Here is a 21,530-nt window from a genome sequence, read left to right as displayed (position 1 = left end):
CATTGGTAATTATTTAGATTTTTTTTTATTAAATTACTTATTAAATTAAGATTTTTAGTTTCTGTCTTCAGATAAACCTTTATGCAAATCGCGAACATGGGCGGACACTTTAATAAACAAAAGCCATGACAAAAGCCCGTGTTGAGAATCAAGTGATTCTGCAATCGATTCTCAGCCCTGGATGTAGTGAGTGGTGATTTGGATGGAGATGAAGGCGGTGGTGTCCTGTGCCGGGCTTTTGCTTCTATTTGCGTGGCTTTCTCCAAGCCAAGCCCTTTATTTCCACATCGGAGAGACGGAGAAGAAATGTTTTATAGAAGAAATACCCGATGAAACCATGGTGATCGGTACGTCCATTGTCAAATCGGCTCTCTGTGATCGTTTAGCTTTGTCGGCTAGCTGATTCATCCATCTGGATTTATCAGTAGAAACATTCACTTTTTGTCTCATTTAACACACTCAACCTGAAGACATCTGATATGAAATCAGATTTTAGGTATGGATGTGATTATCTGCATACATCTGTCCAAATGAAACAGGGCTTTGGTTAGATCAGCATGATCAAGGATGTGGCAGGTGCAGGATCCTGCTTGGGTACCTGAGATACAGGTGCAACCAGTTCCTTTCTGCCAGGAGCTACAGCCTGGATTTATCGCTTGTTTACAGTAATCAGAAATAACAGTTATAATGACAGGAGACAATGCATGTATATTTGATCTATAATATCCATACTGCATAATGAATAATACTAATAAGATCCTGTTCCTCTAATAATTATGTTTATCAGGGTTTTTTTTGTGACGCAAATGAACATACTGTGTTGGGTTTTATTTGTGTTTTTTCCAGGAAGATACAGAACACAGCTGTGGGACAAACAGGCTGGCTCTTTTCTCCCGTCCACCCCTGGATTAGGCATGCATGTGGAAATCAAGGATCCTGAGACCAATGTAGCCTGTCTTTGTTTATACTCTACATTTCAAACATGTCTGCTATATAACAATAAATAGGGTTATATTTGGCGACTTTACACAAATGCAGATGCCAGTATACCAGTATGCTCTCATTGTTTGTTTCAGATCATTCTGTCCCGTCAGTATGGATCAGATGGACGTTTCACCTTCACGTCCCACACACCAGGCGAGCATCAGATCTGCCTTCACTCCAACTCCACCAAGATGGCACTGTTTGCTGGAGGAAAACTGGTACGACTGTTAAAAACTGATGGAGCAGCAGATAAATATAGAGATCAGTTTAAATGTTGTACACAAAAGAAGATATTTTTGAAGAATGTCGGTAACCAAACAGTAGATGGACCCCATTGCCTTCCATAGTTTTTTTTTTCTTCATCCTATGGAAGTCAATGGGGTCCATCTACTGTTTGGTTACCGACATTCTTCAAAAATATCTTCTTTTGTGTTCAGCAGAAGAAAGAAATGCTTACAGGCTTGGAACAACTTTAGGGTGAAATAAACTATATTTATTAATATTTTGTCATTTTACTTATTCATTTTGAGTAATAAGCTGTCCAATATGCAATCTCTATATTTAATACTTTACACCTAGTAATATTTATGTCAAATAAATTGTTATTTTAGTATTATTTATACTAAAATAGTATTTATTCATATTTTGACTTTTTAATTAATATTTAGTAATAAGCTGCCCAAGATGCAGTTTCTATATTTAATAAATTACATCCGGTAATACTTGTCAAATACAGCGTTATTTTAGTTATATCTATATACTATTATAGTATTATTCATATTTTGAAATCTTAATTAATGGTTTTGAGTAATGAGCTGTCCAATGTGCAGTCTCTATATTTAATAAATTACATCTGTTAATATTTATATGACAAATGCAGTGTTATTTTAGTATTATTTATATACTATGCGTCTTTTTTTATTACTATGGTATATTATATTATAGTTGTTTTTTAAATATTTCTATTTAGCTTTAATTTTTTTTATTTCTGTTTTAGTCATTTTATTTGATTTCAGCTTTGGTTCAGTTAAGAAACTGATTTTGAATAGTTTTACTTAACAATAACAACACTGGTCAAATGCAATATAAATATGGATCATTTTCAAGTTTTGAGATTACTTCTAGATATGCGAAAGTTATTAATTTCAATATAATACAGTATAAGTTACTGAACATTAACATGTGAAACCATGCTGTCTTACAGAGAGTCCACTTGGAGATTCAGGTTGGTGAGCACACCAACAACTACCCCGAGATCGCAGCCAAAGACAAACTGAGCGAGCTGCAGCTGAGGGTCCGACAGCTCCTGGACCAGGTGGAACAGATCCAGAAAGAGCAGAACTACCAGCGGGTGAGTTTCAGCTGCAGAAACTAGTTTTGGTTTATGTTACAGTAGGATTCTGTGGGCTGACTGGCCAATTAAACTTAGATTTTCACAATCGCTGGAAGCAGATTTAAGATGTTTAATATTATTTTGGGCATCTGTCTTGTTGATTTTAGTATTGTATCTAAGGCTGCGTTTACACTTGGCATTAACATGCGATCACCGTGATCCGATGAAGCAGATCGGATCATTAGCCAATCAGGACATGGTGTGTTTATATTTGTTCACATTAAGCATTCTCTGTATCTGGATAACCGATCGGATTTCTGTTTCCCGCATATTTAAATCAGGTCTGTGGCACGACACCTGATTAATAGTAAAGATGATACAAATTAAACAACGTCCCAATTGCTTTCACTCACTCACTTTACTTTCATATGCAATCTCCATTAATTAGATCAAATTATATTTTTTGAAAGAAGGAATACTTCCAGAGTTGATCTTACAAAAATAACTGGGTTGATCATGTTAAACAAGTCACATCATCGATCATCTGGGTTTAAGGTTGCGTGCAATGACTATATTGACAGAAATGGGAGATTGATAAACATGCTAAAACAATAAAAACATTCAACATTTAAAACATAAAAAAATTCCTATTCCGATTATTCCTCTGGCAAGTGCAGCTCTTCATTAAGATCATGACTGACTGTGAGTGAACAGGCGATCGCCTCGTTCAGATAATGTTGCACAATTAAAATAAAAAATGACACACATAAATAAAATGTTTTAAAGATTGACGTTTATTGTTCAAATAAGTTTAATTTCGTGTCTAAACTGCGTCTGGCCATTACTTTCTCTGACAGTCACGCGGGGAGACTGGGCGGGGATTTAAATTACGTTCACCTGTGAATGCAGACACGTTGGCTGGATTGCGTTTACATTACACTGAGATCCGATCACAATGCGTCCTCGACTACCTCCGAACCGGGACACGCTGATCGGATAACATTCCGATCAGAAGTGCGTTTACACTTGTCTTTTCAATGTGTATGTGGACAACATCCAGATACAGGTTGCATGTTAATGCCAAGTGTAAACACAGCCTAAGGCTGTTTACACCTGGTATTAAGATGCGTTTTGGTCAATCGTATCAAAAGTAGACGAGGTAGACACATTCCTATTTACACCTGGTGTTTAAGGGCCCTTTCACACCTACCTTGTTTGGTCCGGACTTTTCAGTTTGGTCCGAATCAAAATTACAGGTGTGAAACCTACCCCGGACCATGGTCCGGACCAAACAGATGAAATTTGGTCCGACGAAAAGAGGTAGTCTCGGTCCGGATGATCAAATTGAACAAAGGTTTGGTTCGTTTCTAGTGTGAAAGCACTTTCTGTATGGTTCGGACTTTCAGACCTTGTACAGGAAGTTCCTGTGGTTCCCGCATAGCCGGAATAGTTCACCTTGGTCTCTTCCCAAATGGAGGTGCCAGAGCTCGCATGATTGCTTGCAGTCTTCTGCTCCTTTCCTGCCGGCGACGATAAAATGTTCTCACGACGAGGACGTTCATTTGGTGAATTTGAACTAGCCTTGTGTATAGTTGGTGCTGCAGGTAATTATGCCATAAAAATAACAATATAGTTGCAACGATATGTGTCTGTTCATTCATGTTGTCAAAGTTACCCACCGAATTGACAACACGCTGACGTCAGACACACGTCCATTTACAAACCAATCAATGTCAAGATGCAGCCCACATAGATGATGACGACATGACGCAAGTGTGTCACGTAAATTTATTTAGTGCGCTCGCATAATTGCAGTGTGAAACCCAACCAAAACTTTCTGAAAGTATCAAATGTATCAAAAAGTGAACTTTGGTTCGGACCTTGGTCCGGACTTTCAGGTGTGAAAACGCCCTTAATCTGTATCTTTTGTCCACTTTCAACCACTTCTGTACTGATTTATTCAAGGTAAGGGTCTATGTATGGGCTTTTTCAGATCTTTCGATCTAACGGACAAAATAAGCTATTTAAATATAACGCGATCATTTCCGACTACGCAAAAAAAGCGGGTGAGGCCTGGTTGTGTTGCTTTAGTAGTGTGTTGAATCTCACAGTTATGGTAAGGGGTGTAACATTTCTGAAACACGCGCAAAGCGGTTGACCAATCACAACGCACTGGTCCGGCCGACCAATCCGAGCACACTTTTCAGAAGGAGGGGCTTCACAGAGAGACCGGAACTAAACAGAGCGTTACAGAAAGGCTGAGAAGAGAGGTGCTGCAACAATGTCAAATATGTGAAAATTGTGTTTTTTGAACATTCGAGCATGAAAACCTTCTAGTAGACCCCAAAAACAAAATCAAGACTTTGTCAAAGTGCATAATATGACCTCTAATAAAAACTATAATAGTATCTCAATTATACCAAAATAACACTGGTATCTAGTTGTCGATGTTAAATCATACAGTATCTATATAGGTTGTATTGCACTCACAAGAAGTTGTGTTTCCATAGTATCGTGAGGAGCGTTTCCGTATGACAAGCGAGAGCACAAACCAGCGCGTTCTGTGGTGGTCTATCACTCAGACCATCATCCTCATCATCACTGGCATCTGGCAAATGAGACATCTCAAGAGCTTCTTCGAGGCCAAAAAGCTGGTGTGAAAAGCAGAAAGCATTTCAAAGACACTAACCCATTCATTGCCGTTGGGTTTCTCAAGCATGGAAATACTCAGTGCTTCATTTCAATGTTTTCTTTTTAAACTCAGTTCGGTTCAACATTATCTTCGGCAGAGCTTTGAATTAAGTCTTAAACATGCAGAATATTAACAACCCTTAATTCTGCTCTATACCCGATACCCATTTATCATTAATCATAAATGTCTAGAATGGTGTTCAAATTACTAAAGAGTGTGATATGAAAATGTTAAAGTGATGATCATTATGGGTGCATGGAAACTACTGTTGACTATAAGGTTGCATTACTGATAAATGTGAAGAATCAAGCCAGCTAATCATTTAAGCATTTCTAAACATTTTTAATATGTATATATTGAGGTCTATTGAAGATTTGTGGCTTTATTTTCATGTTCTATCTGCTCTAAACACACTCAAACTGGTTTTATGTTCATGATCTTGAGGGGAAATGATTCAAACAAATTGATTGTATCATATTTCCATATTTTCCATATAATCCATATTTTAGGGATTTTCTTTCTTTTAGAGAATTACAAAATGTGTTTGTTGTTGTTCTAAGTCTTCTGTTCCATGCTTTATTTATTTACTGCATTGACCAATATATTGATAAATATAATTCATGTAGCTACAATGAGCAGGAATGTCTGTAATTTAATGAAAACTTTTGGTTTTCTGGGTTCTTATTCGATTTCAAGACTATGTTGTTTATAGGGTATTTGGACATTTTTGTACTGGCTTCTTACAAGTACCAATTTATAAAAACGCTGGTTTGCATGACACACAATGGCAAAATCCTCCATGTAATGTGAAAAGTTGAAGGTTATTTAACGCAGTCATGTGTCATTCAAGCTTTGTAATAAACTATATATCTGTGCACACAGTGTGCATGCACATACTTAACTATATGCTTGGTACTCAGTTAAAAACCATTGTTTACATGCATTCATAAACCTTGTCTTTGTTTGTATTTTAGTTGGGTTTTAAATGTTTTTTGAATTAAAGGTTTTAAATTGACAATTATTTTTGGTCTTCATGAGTGAGTGGCATAATGTATTTCACTTATGATAGGGTAAAAAATTGTTCTATATATAAATATACATACACTACCATTTAAAATGTATGTGTCAGTAAGAGTTTTTTAAACTAAATAAATATTTTATTCAGCAAGGATGCATAAATTTGATCAAACATGACAGCAAATGCATTTGTAATGTTACAAAAGATCTCCGTTTCAAAATAAATGCTGTTCATTTTAATTTTCTTTATATCAAAGAATCACGACCATTCTTGTTTATCACGGTTTGTACAAAAGTATTAAGCAGCACCACCGTTTTCAACATTGATAATAAGAAAATATTTCTTGAGCAGCATATCAGCATATGAGAATGATTTCTGAAGGATCATGATGCGAGTAATGTTAAAAATTCAGCTTTGCCATCATAGGGATAAATGTCATTAATATATTAAAATAGAAAATGGTTATAAAGTGTAACAATATTTCACAATATTAGTTTTTACTGTATTTTTGATCAAATAAATGCAGCCTCGGTGAGTGACTTTTCAAAAACATTTGAAAAAATGTTTGATTTTTACACTACACTACGCACACACAATACATAAAATAACAAAAAAAAAATACTTAAGTTATCTATATATGCCAAACAAACCATTTAATTTTCTCTTATTTTATTGCTCAACTCACCTAAATCAATGAAATATCTACAATTCAACTATCTATTGACAAGATACAAGATGTTATTTGTCACACTTATCAGAAAAAAAAGGATGCTATAATTTCTGTTTTGGCTTTTCACAACTGACCACAAACAGTAAACCCATTAGTTTGACACACCGCATTAATCCAAAATTTCAAAATAAAAAATGATGTGATTATCCTCTATACAAGCATCTAAGAATCAGAACAATCTCTCTCTTGCATAGTAAATTGCCTCAGACCCTCAGCGTCTTCAAAACTCCATAAAACAGTCCGTCTCTGCACCGATCTCATTGCACATTCCTATGTTCTGTACTGAAACCAATCTGGCTGTTGATCAGTGCTAAATTCAACACCAGTGTTTAGGGTGACATGAATTACTACATGAATAACATAACACTACGCACGCACACACACACGGCAGTCCCGACACATCTCATTGACAGCTTTCACAGCAACAAGTGGATAAAGAAGCAATACCATAAATGTGCTATTCATATCATTTACATTTATGATTTCGAACAAAAGACACACTATAAAATATACCTACACACTTCTAGGAACAAAAATATATCCTATTGTTTTAATTGGATGTTAAAATGAGTTACAACTGATAACGTCTAATCTGACTGAAATGTCAGAAATAATACTTCACATCTACAATTGGCACACAACAAAACTGAGCATGTGCTGACCCTGTATCTGCTAAAAATAATCGCAAAACCAAGGCTAAGAATTTGACAAAGGGGTGGAGGACACTTCTAGAGATCTTTAGATAATAAAAACACCTTCAGGAAGTAAATTTAGTATTCCAGTTATTAAATTGCACCTCTTTTGCCACAGAAGACCAGGTCAGCAGCATTAGTTAAGACATATTAAAGGCCCTTGACTGGTGAATGGTGAGCCCAGTCATTGGGGAAAAAGCCCAAGAGGTCCCACATTTAGTTCAATGGTCCACATCATTCAATGGTCCGTGACGGTGAGCCGGTCCATTTTCTTGGCTGCTTCCTCACATACGACCTTTGGCTTTTTCTCTGGACTGGGGCTCGGGGTGTTGGGGTATTCTCTAGTGCCGAAAATAGTGCTGCCGACACGTATGTTGGTGGAGCCGACCTCGATCTAAATGGAGAAACATTTCAAATGGATATTAAATTGATCAAAAACAATTGCAATAAAGTTATGTGCCCCATTATGCTATTTTAAAGGATCATAATTTTGTTTTGGAAGTCTCCTACAGTAAGTTTACATCCATTCAAGTAAAAAAACTTGAATGCACACCACCTCATTTCTCACAGTGTCTGAAACAGTTCAATAAAGTTCTTCAACCCTGCTCCTGGAGACCCACTGCTCTGGTTTAGGTGTGTTTTATTAGGGTTGGAGATAAACTTTGCAGGACAGTGGGTCCCCAGGAGCAGGGTTGAAGACATCTGCTCTAAACCCCTCCTTTCCAAGAGCCTACTCTGCTCTGATTGGTCAGATGGGCCAGTCTGTTGTGATCGGTTTAATGTTTGCAGAGCATGTCAGAAATGAAACTACCATTACCATATCGGAATTTCAGCTCTGGATCTTCCTCAACACTTGATAACGAACACGAACAGTAACGATCGCGTAAGTTTTACTGTATCACTTCCAGTTGAGTCCTCGTCCTTTGGAAGTGCATGCAAAGTGGATTTGCAGCGCTGAAAACAGCATCTTCTCGTCATGTCGACACCATGAACCAAACTCTTCCAGCCTCATCTACAACTGCTCTTTTCGGGTCAAAGTTGACCTTGTTCGCGGGCAGCCAATAAAGACCATAGGCTGGCTTTATGCGAATTTATTACAAACCTACGTCATTTCGAGCAAGAATTAAGACTGGAATTACTGATGACGCATTTCAGGCAGTTAAACTCGGTTCTTTCTTTTTGGGAGACTAACTCTATTTATCATGCACTTTGATCTTTGAAACTCTGCAGACCTTTCACATTCACTAACAGCTACATTACTATATCCTGAGAAGCATAATAGGGGTACTTTAACACCGAGCACATACAACTGAAGAGTATTTTGAAAGAAAGCAACACCTACCGCATGTTCAAAGTCATTAGACATGCCCATACTGAGTTCAATCTGCTCTACTGGGATCTTCAGACCCTCACAAACGTCAGCACGATGTTTCAACAGCATCTACATTCAACATACACATTCATTTACATTTTGCATACTATGTTGTAACATTCTTTTAGCATGCTGCTAAATTGTTTTTCGTAATCAAGTTGATTTTGCTGATAAACTTCATACGCCACAATTTTTTTGCAAAGAAATTAATACTTTCATTCAATGATAGTAAAGGGACAGTAAAGACGTTTACAATGTTGCAAAAATATCAATTTCAAATATATGTGGTTCTTTTTATTCAGCTTTCTATTCATCAAAGAATTAATATTTTCAACATTGATGACAAAAAAATATATATTTTTTGAGCACCAAATCAGCATATTAGAATGATTTCTGAAGCAAAATGTGACACTGGACCTGGGGGAATAATGCTAAAAATTCAGCTTTGCCATCACAGAAATAAGTTTTAAACAGATTTTTAAAATATAATAATATTTCACAATATTACTGTTTTTTTTTTTTTTTTACTGTTTTTTTTATCAAATAAATGCAGCCTTGCTGAGCAGAAGAGACTTAAAAAAAAACTTTTGAATGGTACACTCTTAAAAATAAAGTTTACAAAAGGTGTTTTTTGCAGCAATGCCATTAAATAACCATTTTTAGGTTTCCTAAAGAAACTTGTGCAATGCAAAGGTTCTTCATGGAACCACCGATTCCAATAAAGAACCTTTGTTTTTAAGAGTGTAGTGCGTGTTAAAAGTATGTGAGATCTGACCCAGCTGATCTGACGCACCTGGAAGTCGGGGTTGGGGCCTTCGCTGAGGTCGTAACCGTAACGGCCGATCGTCATGAGCCCGGCGAAGTCAAGAGCAGAACACTGAGATACGGCATGTTTTACCATGTTTACAGTCTCATCAGGTGGCAGGCCATGTTTACCTGATAAAACACGTCCAAGAGACACTATCATGCTGAGGTTTCAGAAAAACAGTTATCTGATACACTGAGAAAGGATTGCATAATAATTAAGTGTTTTTGTTAGACATGCGCCCACTGTGACACTGCAACTATCATCCTGTCCGAAAGTGAATTATCAAACAACCTCTGATGTCGGCTTTTTTGACAACATCTCATAACAAATCTGGATCCCACTATGATGCTCCCAACTGTGAATCTCTAAATTTGACAAACAAAGAGCATCTAATAAAATACAAAGCATCTCAAGACGTGACTTCATGACATATAAACACATTTACTAGTGTATTTTAATAATGAACATGAAAGTTGCTTGAGTGACATTTAAAAAAAAATGTCTTAAGCAATAATGGAAGATGAAAATGTATGAGATCTGACACTCAAAATCGCACAAAATTCTTGATTAAATCATTATAAATAGGCTAAATACTGCATGCAGATTTCTATAATAGAGTTTTTAACATTTTCAGAGCTGATGTTAATAGGAAACAAACAATTATTTGGGTGCAGAACACTCACTTTCCTCTCCGCTGGTGTTGATCTGAACCATAATCTTTAACCTCTGTGTATTGGCAGATCTCATTTTTTGCCACGAGCTGTTGACTTTTTCAGCCAGCTTAACAGAGTCGATCGTCTCTACCATATACAGGTTTGGGACTCCTGTGATTGAATTCAATGAATGTGGGTTACATCATAATCAAAAACAAATAACCTATAAATGTAAATGCAATCACTACGGATTAACTGTAAATCTAGGCTGTAAATGATACTCATATTTTTAAGTCAAGCTAAATGGAAATTAAAGTTGACTTTAGTAGAGTTGCTTTGCTCACCCAGGAGTTTGTTGACATTATTCTTTTGCAGATGACCGATGAAATGCCATTTTATTTCAGGACATGACAAGACAACCTACAAAGAAGTTTTAGATTGATCAAAACATATGATCAAAAACAACAAATACATTCAAATTTGCCTGACTACATACCTGGGGATGGGAAGCTTTCTCAACAAGTTCATTTACCTGCAGAAAAGGGGATATTTCATATGAAAAAATAGGCAATTGCAGTCTTGCATGCATACTTAATTATTTACTCACATAATTCTCTCCAAAGTTTCGTTGTCCATGTTTGTAAGCCTCCACCACCATCTCCGGTGGTTTAGTCTTACTAACTGCAACTAGCCGAGGGGCTATACATGGTAACGTCTGGAATAGAAACGTAAAATACTGTCACTTGTTTATAATAGAGCAGTGTCGGAAATAACGTTTTTGTATTTAGGGACAATATTTGCCCCACTAGAATTACATTTTTGGTGCAATTTTGGCTTTAACCATATAAAAGCAAAGTATGCTGCCCATCTATGTCAAATGCTTTAAATTAATAAATAGTTACAATCTGAAAAATAAATGCTCTGCTAAAAATGGCATTACATATTTAAATAATTAGATAGGTCTACAGCATTATAAAATTGAATATATTAAATGTTAATTAAAGATGATAATATATTTTTTTAAATATATACAAAAATAGATTTCAGCAGTACTATTGTAAAATGTTAAAAAAGTTCATTAATTATTATTAGTAATATACATATATAGATTATATACAGAATTATAGACTCAAAAATACAGAATTTGCTTAAATTAATACAATAATCTACAACTTTCACTCAACTGTTCATCATAATGATTTTGATCCTAATTTAACCATCAACCACCACCATCCGACTTAAAATTGGCATGTGTCAATGTATTTGCTCCTTGTGTATGCAGTGACATTTTTGATGTAAGAACGTAATATAATGTTATACACATTAAAGTGCATGTAATTGACGCGTATCATACAGATTTCATTTGCTGGAGCGTGACTGCTTCAGGAATTTCATGCAACAACATGCATTCATTCTTACACACACACACAAAATGTCCTTCTCCTTGGGAAGAAGTTACACGCTAGTCGAATGTTAAACTGTCATTCTGAACACTCTGCAATATATTTACATTTATTGGGTCAAAAAAATAAATTATTCCCTACATAATTAGCTGTCAATCATTCCTCGTTACTATATGGAGCTCGAGTGTGTAAAGGTTGAACAGATTACATAACCACCATAACAACACGAGGAGCACGAGTAGATAATATGATTTTATGGTTTTGCAAAAGGATATTGTTGTTGTTTCATGTCTTGCTCAAAAGAAACCGATGAAAACTGACCTTCGGGCGACGGGAAACCGCTTGATTCACCCGGTCCACCACCGCCTGCAATTTCTTCCCAACCTCCTCCGACATCACTACTCTCCACATAGCCTCAATGCGCTTACATACCATACATCAGCCACGTGACGTCACGGACTATTCCGGTCAACATTCTTACAAAATAAAAGTCCTGCTTCTGAGGCTTTGTAAATAAATAAAAAGTCACAGGTCTGAAAAGGTATTGAGAGAGCATAGAAAATGATAGTAGATGATATATATGTTAGAGTCTAACGTGTACTACATTTGCACAATCATATGCAAAGCAGCTCATTTTTAAACAATATTTCTTCTCATTTATTCGGCTGTATAGTATATTTTTAGACAGCATTTATTTTCTTGATCCAAGACAAGTTTAAATTTTTTAAACTGATTTACTTATTTCTATCCTATCCTGTCCTATGATGGTCAACAAAAATATAGCGCTAGATTAGACAAAGGAATCATTTAAACTAATTTATTTAAGTAAAGTTCTCAGTTTGACACATTTTTATACCATTTGAACTCACAAATCAAGATTATTGAATGGCTTCAAAACCATAAAGTTACTGAGACGGTGAAAAAAAGTTGACACTGAAAAACACTGTTGAATATTACACCAATCAAATATAAATACAAAGGGATAATCAAATTGTAGTCCATTTATTCACAAAAAATGTTTTATGAATTGTGTACACACATTTCTACAGACACAAGGCAATTTATAAAAACAAAAAAAGGATGTTTATATAAAACAGAATTTTAACAACCAAGGATTTCTGCATTATTAATCAGTCTTTGTTGTAAACCGACATGAGAAACCCATTTTGATATTTGCTGGCTGGATGAAAAAAAAAAAAAAAAATACAGAGAAGCAGGGAAAAGCTGTCTTCTTCCTCATACTCGTTCAAGAGCCTCCAACATGATTATACTGTTTCCTCTGATTACCTAAAGAAACACCAAAACAGAAACAGGAGATCATTCATCACTGCACAGATAAGAACACTCTTAAGCTGAAGCTACTGGAAGAAAGAAAGAAATCTGAAATCCAGCTGTGTGATACATTTAAAATCCATAATGTAAATGTAACAATAGGACTAAAACCTAAACATTAGAGCAGTGGAACATAAATGTTTTTATGATGCACCATGTATGCTGATGTAACTGGTTCTACTCAACACACTCCGAGCGGGATTCGAACCATAGTCTCCAGCATTGGAGGCGGGTGCTCTAACAAGGAGGCTAAAGACCGCAACCCCTAGCGTTACTCGCTAGAGCGCCTCTGAGATCAGGAGAGTGAGGTTTACATGCGCAGCTCTTACTAGCCTACGACAGTTACACTGACGTGACCCGATTCTGCATTGATGCATACATTTTTGTAATGTAATTAAATAGGCCTATCGTGCATATTAGTGTACTGTTTTACTGTAAATAAAGTACTCTCATTATATATTAATAAAAGGTTGCACAAAGGTCCTTCTGAAGCAAAGCACTTGTATCTGATTTTCGTAGTTAATGCGTCTAACTTTTTGAAAGCAGATATTCAGGCACAATCCAGTAGGGGTGGTTAATCTGTCTGATTTCCCGATTCGATTCGATTACGATTATTGAAGTCCCGATTCGATTACAGTCGATTTTCGATTATTAACGATTCTCGATTAGCGATTATTGATTTTCCATTTCACAACAGTAAACGAAAATACACCACAAAGTGTTTGCAGTATTAAAAAAATCAGCTGCTGAATTACTTAACTCTTTTATTGAGTAACAACAACTCAAAGCACTTTCTGTGTCGTGTAGTTATACACGACACACTGGCTGCGTGGCGTGAGCGTGGCGTTTCTGTTGCGTGTCAGCTGCGTCGCATTTTCTGTGTCTTTGCACACCAGAAACGTGTCTGACGCGGCGCCGCTGCTGCTAGGTGACATAGAGGGACAGTCTACATTTGGGTTAGCGGTGTGTTAATCCTTACTACAACAATTTCAACTCTTGCCTCTTGCCTTTACGACAACAATTTCAACTGTTATCACACATCTTCCAAAATCCGAAAAATAGGGAAGTGGGCTGTCTGTTTATTTCAATAACATTTACAAATTTTGTGTAGCTTTAAAGAGCCTATATTTAGCCTGATGGTGGACCGTCACTCAGAAGACACACTATGTTGTTATTGTAGCCTATTATCTTTATATCCTCCTGAGGCCCAGAACGTTTTTTTCAAAAGTTTTTTTTCTTCTTCATGTAATAACATTGTTAAGAGCATAAGAAACAAATGAAAAAAAAAAAGAGATATTTTATTCATATGTTATGCTATGACCTCTGTAGTGAACACCAGGACTCGATTGTTTAAAAAATAAAAATGACAAATTTGTATATAGGCAAAAATAATGGCAATATTTGAAAATCGATAATTATTATTATTATTTGTTTAAATTACATTGATATCTGAATTTATATCAAAACCTAGACTTTCAAACATCAAAATGTAATTTATTAATATGTATTCGTGTACAAAATGACATATAAACATCGTTTCCTATTCTATTTTGCCTGGAAACGCTTCCAACACGCTTGCGTGTCGCGTGAAAAATAGGCGTCGGTTCTATTTCTATTTCTTTTCCGCACGGCTCATGCAGGCAGTGTGCACTGTGCAAGCTCTAACCTGTTAACATGGGAGCCGAAATAAAAACGGACACACCACGCAGCTGAGACGCCGCCACGCAGCCAGTGTGTCTCCGGCACACCTGCTCTCACTCGCTCTGGCTGCCGTTACACGCGCTTGCTAACTGGAACTGGGCGCGTTCGTGACGTTCAACTTCCGGTATTAAATTTTTTACAAAATAAAATAATGCAATTTTTATTTATTTTTTATAATAAAAAATCGATTTTTGAAAATGTAATAATCGATTCATACTCGTCCATAACATACTCGCGATTAATCAATAATCGATTTTTTTCACCACCCCTACAATCCAGTTTTTACACAAAAGAGCATGAATGAATGAGAAAATAAAGTGCAGGAGATGCTTGCTTTTAAAAAGTGATTAAAGATCACCGTATATGCGCACAAATTTCATTAGTGATGCACCGATGTGAAAATTGTGGCCGATACCGATAACAATATTGCTGTTATGGCCGATACCGATATTTACCGATGTCTGTATAGAAAACACATAGCGAGGATTAGGGCTGCAAGATATTGGTAAAAAATGACATTGCGGTATTTTATTTTTCTGCGATATATATTGCCATATAAAAAACAATTTCACCAGATGACTTCAATAGTCCTATTTGGAAAGAATGAATCATTCTAGAACAGGGGTCTCCAACCTTTTTTCATTTGAGAGCTACTTTTTAAAAATGAAAGTGGCCGAGAGCTACTCATGTAATACAATACTTAAATCTCTGAAATAATGTCTCATAACTTGCATATTAACAACTATCTAAACTATTTTATACCTAAAAGGGTTTTTGTATGCCTATGTCACCCTTAAATGTCAGAGAAAAGAACAGAATCAGAGATTATTTTTTTTATAGAAAATTGTACTTTGCATATTATATTGTAAAAACACATAATTATAGTTGATTTTATAGTTCATCATGACTAGATATGAAATGGCATGATAATTTAATTTCATTAGTGACCAAAATGATCACGGTAATCACAGAATCCTGTTCAAAAAGTACTAATACTACACAATGAAATCAATTCACTAAGTTGTATGTCGAAAACCAGCAAATAACAAATAAATCCGCATCAATATGCACTTTTTGTTTACATAAACATTAAAATAATAACATTAAAAATTATGGCTAGATTTTAAAGGAGTGTCTTGCAACATGTTATCTAGCCTACTGTACAAGTATGTACAAGTTCAAATAAGTTTTGACAAAAAATGTTTTATAAAAATATAAACCTCACATATTTCAGCCTTTAAATCATTTTTATAAAAAGAATGAGCCAAAAAAGATAAATTACTGACTTTTACAATGCACATTAGCTTATCTTTTATTATTAAGAGTAAAATTCGATCTGATTTTCCCGTGGCGTCTGTCGTTGCTATGCAACCATGCACTGCGCTCTCCACAATGACAAAGAAGTTTTAGTAGCTAATAGATTTCACCACCGAAAAACACTTGCTGTAGCTCTGCTACAAGATTTATTTACGGAGAAGAGAAAAACACCCGTAGTAGTTTGGGTGCACCCCCATCCTTCATGTTGACTGAGCTTTCAATGTTGTTATGGAAAGGGTGAAGCTGATGGTTGACCTGCGGTACGTTTGCGGCCATACTGAATAGTTGCATTTTTTTCATCTCGCTGCACCTGGAAAAAAATAGCGCGTCGCTTTAATTATGAGCGCGCTTGCCTCGCACCTACATTTGAAATAACGAACTGAGTGAGGACGCAAAAGACTCGATATGTGAACGGCTCCTTGACGAGCAACCTCCAATCAGGCCACGAGCTAACGTTACTGGTAGCTCGCGAGCGACGTTTGGACCCCTGAACTAGAGTAAGTCAGAGTTCACCTAAACTTATCTAAACTCATGTATAATGAACAGAAGATATTGTCATTTTTAAATATAAATATATAAATATATGCTATATAAATGCAACAGGTGTGATTGAAAAGAATATCAACAGAATACAATTACATTTCAGACGCAGCTCACTACTGAGTTGTGCTATTTTTAGACCAGGCCTGCGGGCGACTCATGTGGTCCCTGGGGGCGACCTGGTGCCCGCGGGCACCGTGTTGGTGACCCCTGTTCTAGAATGACTGGGGCGGTTTTGTCATGGAGTAAATCCGCATAGAAACTAATATTAATAGAATGTTAACTAATGTAGTTAACTACACTTTAATAAATGGAACCTTATTGTAAAGTGTTTCCGATTTATGTCTCTTGACTTCAGTGTTGGACAGATCAGTTGTTTTAACCATTCATTAAAGTGAATCGGTTCAAAGGAGTCATTAGTTCGCGAATCGGACGTGTCATTAACGGACCACGGCACACACGTTGTGTGATTATCCGGCAGTTTAGGACATCGCACAAGATTTGTCTCAACACAGAAAACATTTCATCACTAGATAGTTTATTGAAAGTGTGGTTTGTCATCTGAATGTGTGGAAAGCTTTTCAGAGAAGATAAGGCAACGTTATTTTAGCACAATTCACAACCAGTGGTAGTTCAGAAAAAAAAAAAAAAAAAACGGTCTTCCGACCTTTTACCATCGTTGCATTCTCAAAGATATTCAGTCAACTCAATTCATTAATATGAGAGAGAGAGAGAGAGAGAGAGGAGAGAGAGAGAGAGAGAGAGAGAGAGAGAGAGAGAGAGAGAGAGGAGAGAGAGAGAGAGAGAGAGATGAGAGAGAGAGAGACGAGAGAGAGAGAGAGAGAGAGAGAGAGAGAGAGAGAGAGTAGAGAGAGAGGAGAGAGATGAGAGAGAGAGAGATGAGAGAGAGAGAGAGAGAGAGAGAGAGAGAGAGAGAGAGAGATGAGAGAGAGAGAGAGAGAGAGAGAGAGAGAGAGAGAGGAGAGAGCGCGGGACCGGGCTTTCACTCTCTCTGCTCGTTCTCTCAGTTAAACAAGCCGCAGCAGTCAGTCATCTACATCACTCACCGGTCAAATAAGGCTTTGGCGGTACAAAACTACGCCTTAGTAAGGCTGACAGAAAACAGCGCGCAAGTTCCAGTCTTCTTGCGCTTGATGTTTAAACTGACAGGACTTGCGCTCGTACATGCGCTCATCGCAAAAACAAACATCCCCCGCCCCCGCACTCACATCCACACACACGTCAAATAGACAGGACATGATTATCGGCCTGTTCACATCTGCCCTATTTTAACATCGGAACGATACCGATGTGTAAAAAATTGACCATATCGGCCGATATTATATCGGCGGCCGATATATCGTGCACCACTAAATTTCATCATGTCTTAAAATGAAATAAATGTGTGCAAATAAGGACAGTGATACGTCTGGTTATGAACGGGATGACAGGGTGATGAATTATTCTGATACACAGTAGTAGATGCACAGAAGTAGACTGAAAATTCAAATAAGAATGGACAAAAAAGTACCTATGCCTTTATTCTTTCTGCATTAAACTGAGCTGTGTCATTTGTTCAGGGATTGAAGTGCTTCGTAAACGTAATGAAAATATTATTAGACCTTATTTCTTCCCCATTTTTCATATGGACCGTCAGCTCTGCAAAGCTATAATATTTAATACTGATTTGTTGATATTTCTAAGAATAATTTATCAAAACATATTTGATTTGTTCATGATAGTTGTTAAAAGTCTCTAATATTAAGCTTTTTGTGAGTTTGGTGTCATGTTTTTTTTTTTAAATACTTTTAATACTCCACCCATATTTTAATATTCATTTGCCTGTATAATGAGTGTTGTAGGTCTGTTTTATTGGTTGTTGTCTGCCTTCTTCCCACCCTCTACATTCCCATTTTTCCAGCTTTGCGCATCCTTTTGTTGAGTCTTTTTCAAATCTGAAGTGTGAACGACCAGTGCTGAAACAATAAGCGCAAGCTGACTAACACACACACACACAAAATGTGCACACAGAATGATGCCTCTCTCTTAAGCAGTGTTTTGCGCTTAAACAGTTAAATGGCAGATGCACACAAATATTTCAAAATATCTGTCTGTAATGTATTCACGTAAACAGTCAGTTATGTCTTAAGCAAATGGAAAATCTGATTCAAACAACAAAAGAGGGAATCACTCAACGCCTTTGACTGAATAACTTTTGTAGCTTTAATAATCCATTTTTACTTTATACACTTAAGACTATGCAGTGATTCTTTTTACTAACAAAAGATAAAAGAACCATATTGTGATATTTAATATATTAATTAATATTACTAAAAGAATTGGAGGAAAAGATGCATTGTGGTGCACCTAGAATCATTTTAGAATCAAATCTTTACCCTCTAAATCATAATCACATCGAATTATGAGGCAAGGGAATATTCACACCTCTACTAAACATGGTGCATTATTTCTATACTTATGTCAGCAAGTTATGTTTCCAAAATGAGTTCTGTAATAGATTGTGGTATTGAGTACGTACCACCATCCCAATGGTGTTCATTTGTCCTCCTGTAGCCATTTCTATAGTGTCATCAACGACCAGATTCATGAAGGGATCAAATCCACGCAAGATGCCCTGAACATGACGACCACCGTTGAGCTTCACTGGAAGTGTACACAAACACATCATCACCACATAAGAAATGCACATTTGAATAAAAGCCATTAGACAGTGATTCTGAACACAGATATTGTGTAGTTTAATACATAGATGATCATGTAATGTACATGGATAATAATTTGTGAGGGGAAAAAACAAGCATTATACTCACGCGAAAGCTTCTTGTCCATAAATCTTAAAAGGAAAGAACAAAACAAGTATTGTATTTAAACCATAATACAAAACTACAGATACAATGCCAATACACTACAGATACTGGACAATATATCTGTGCATTAAATGAGAATAATGCTGTTTTCGAAAATAACTGCAGACACACTGGCTAAAACAGTAGAATAACGCAGTGCTAAAATCTATCGTGCTTTCTAAGACGCTTATGATTCCATTCACACAAAGGCTTGAAATACTTACTTCTTCAGCTCAGGTGGATGTGCTTTGCTCATGTTTATTTAGTTAGATCTAATACTTTTGTGAAACAAAAACGTTTGAAACACGTTTCATTCAGCGGATAAAAGAATGCCTGAAGTGCAGGAAGTGTCGTACGAGGTCGCGGGATTTTCTAGACCAGTCACCGTGTGCGATTTCGCCCCCTACTGTAGCGGAGGACGAACTTCAATAACATTATTTTTAATGCTGTCTTTCGTTTGTACTATTTGTCATGTTTTAAAAGCGACAAAAATAACAACAACAACTACCAAACGTTTTAAAAAAATTTATTCAAAAACAATTTCAATGTGATGAGGTACATTTTCTGAAAATTAAACCCTCACACATCTTGGCTTGGGACAAAGCAGGTGATACTGGAGGTAGCTGCTAGTAAACACACACAGAGATTAATGTAGAGAACTAAATTCAAAATGCCTCCAGTCTATATTTATAATTAAAGATTTGAAGGAAAATATATATATATTTGCACTCATCATGTACAATGTGAGCCATAAAGTGGACTTGATACAGTGTTTAAAGACAAAAAACAACAACAATGGTCTGTGCAAAAAAAAAAAAAGCTTGACAAAAAACACTGCGGCCCATTTGCTGTCAGGAAGAAAAATTTTTAGAAGTGTTACATAAAACAAATGAAGATTAAGACCCCCTGATAAAGAAATTAAACAAAACTGCAGTAAAATTAGCTTTTTCCTTAGCATTATTCATCTAATGAGACAGAAAGAAAGTAATTAAGTTATAGGCTACTTGCAATATTTGGCCTGATAGCATAAAATATCATGTATGTAAAACAGGTTAATATCTTTAATGTAATTCTACACCTTAACATGTTAGACTATGCACAACGTTCAGCAGCAAACCTCTGACTTTGAAATACAAATTCTCAGACTGTGATATATTTTGACTATAAAATGTTATAAGAATAAAGCTTACTTTGCTTCCTTGACTAAATACAAACAGAAATTTCACAATGCTTGAGTAGAATGCAATATAACAAAACAGGCCGCAAAACTTCAGTAGACAAATCTCACAGATATTATGTCCCCCAACTTGACAGAACACAACAAGGACATTCATTTAGCTGATTTTATGTTTCAGCAAAGGCACTGGCCATTTAGAAAACAGAAGTGCTGTATGCGTAAAAAAAAAAATCAAATCCCCATATTCTCACAGTAACATAATGGATATATGTCTTCAAGGTATGTGTGAAAGTATGGGAAAAAAATGTATCCTAGAGCAGAATCCTATCCTATGCTGCGAGTAGAAGTGGTTTTAATTGAGTACCCGTATCTGACAAAATAATATAGGCTTGTCATTATTATCGAAGGCCTCTGTTATTTGTCAGGCAGTTTGGCTCAATGTAGCGGGAGTGCGTTATCCTGTTACAACATTATACCTCACGAACTACAGAAATCAAAATCTGTACAATACTGATAATATTTACCCAAATCAAAAATGCCTGATGAATGTAATTCCTGATAGAAGTCTGCAGAAGAGATTTCCCTGCCCTTAAAGAGACAGTACACCCAAAAATGACAATTCTGTCATCAATTACTCAACCACATGTCTTTCCAAACATATTTTGAAGAATGTTGGTGAATAAACAACTTTGGTTCCCACTGACTTCTACTGTATACACAAAAAAAAACAATGGAGGTCGATGGGAAACCAAAACTGTCTGGTTATCAACATTCTGCTAAACATCTTTTTTTGTGTTAAGCAGCAGAAAGAAAGTCATACAGGTTTCGATCAACATGAGGGTGAGTAAATGATGACAGAATTTTCATCATTAGGTCGACTATCTCTTTAAAGGATCAGCTCACCCAAGAAT

At 36.2% G+C, this 21,530-nt stretch overlaps 3 protein-coding genes across 3 annotated transcripts; 1 reads left to right on the top strand and 2 right to left on the bottom strand.

Moving 5' to 3' along the window:
* Window positions 1-155: 155 nt before the first annotated feature.
* Window positions 156-5,380, top strand: tmed4 (transmembrane p24 trafficking protein 4). The gene is made up of 5 exons (XM_056257924.1): window positions 156-347; window positions 847-947; window positions 1,077-1,202; window positions 2,189-2,335; window positions 4,828-5,380. The coding sequence occupies exons 1-5, from the start codon at window positions 203-205 to the stop codon at window positions 4,975-4,977; spliced, it is 669 nt and encodes a 222-aa protein (XP_056113899.1). The 5' UTR covers window positions 156-202; the 3' UTR covers window positions 4,978-5,380.
* Window positions 5,381-6,679: 1,299 nt separating this feature from the next.
* On the bottom strand, window positions 6,680-12,153 carry plpbp (pyridoxal phosphate binding protein). Its single transcript, XM_056257916.1, has 8 exons — window positions 12,007-12,153; window positions 10,890-10,997; window positions 10,779-10,814; window positions 10,627-10,702; window positions 10,313-10,453; window positions 9,615-9,757; window positions 8,792-8,890; window positions 6,680-7,843 (listed from the first exon to the last, which is right to left on the bottom strand). The coding sequence occupies exons 1-8, from the start codon at window positions 12,118-12,120 to the stop codon at window positions 7,688-7,690; spliced, it is 873 nt and encodes a 290-aa protein (XP_056113891.1). The 5' UTR covers window positions 12,121-12,153; the 3' UTR covers window positions 6,680-7,687.
* Window positions 12,154-12,668: 515 nt separating this feature from the next.
* snrpg (small nuclear ribonucleoprotein polypeptide G) lies at window positions 12,669-19,822 on the bottom strand. Its single transcript, XM_056257921.1, has 4 exons — window positions 19,667-19,822; window positions 19,407-19,429; window positions 19,115-19,239; window positions 12,669-12,972 (listed from the first exon to the last, which is right to left on the bottom strand). Exons 1-4 carry the CDS (start codon window positions 19,696-19,698, stop codon window positions 12,922-12,924), a joined length of 231 nt encoding a protein of 76 aa, XP_056113896.1. The 5' UTR covers window positions 19,699-19,822; the 3' UTR covers window positions 12,669-12,921.
* Between the last annotated feature and the right edge of the window lie 1,708 nt (window positions 19,823-21,530).

The sequence above is a fragment of the Rhinichthys klamathensis genome, unplaced genomic scaffold, assembly GCF_029890125.1.
Source record: "Rhinichthys klamathensis goyatoka isolate OS25496 unplaced genomic scaffold, OSU_Roscu_1.1 h1tg000147l_1, whole genome shotgun sequence".
Classification (NCBI taxonomy): domain Eukaryota; kingdom Metazoa; phylum Chordata; class Actinopteri; order Cypriniformes; family Leuciscidae; genus Rhinichthys; species Rhinichthys klamathensis.
This window is presented reverse-complemented; position numbering and strand designations above follow the sequence as displayed.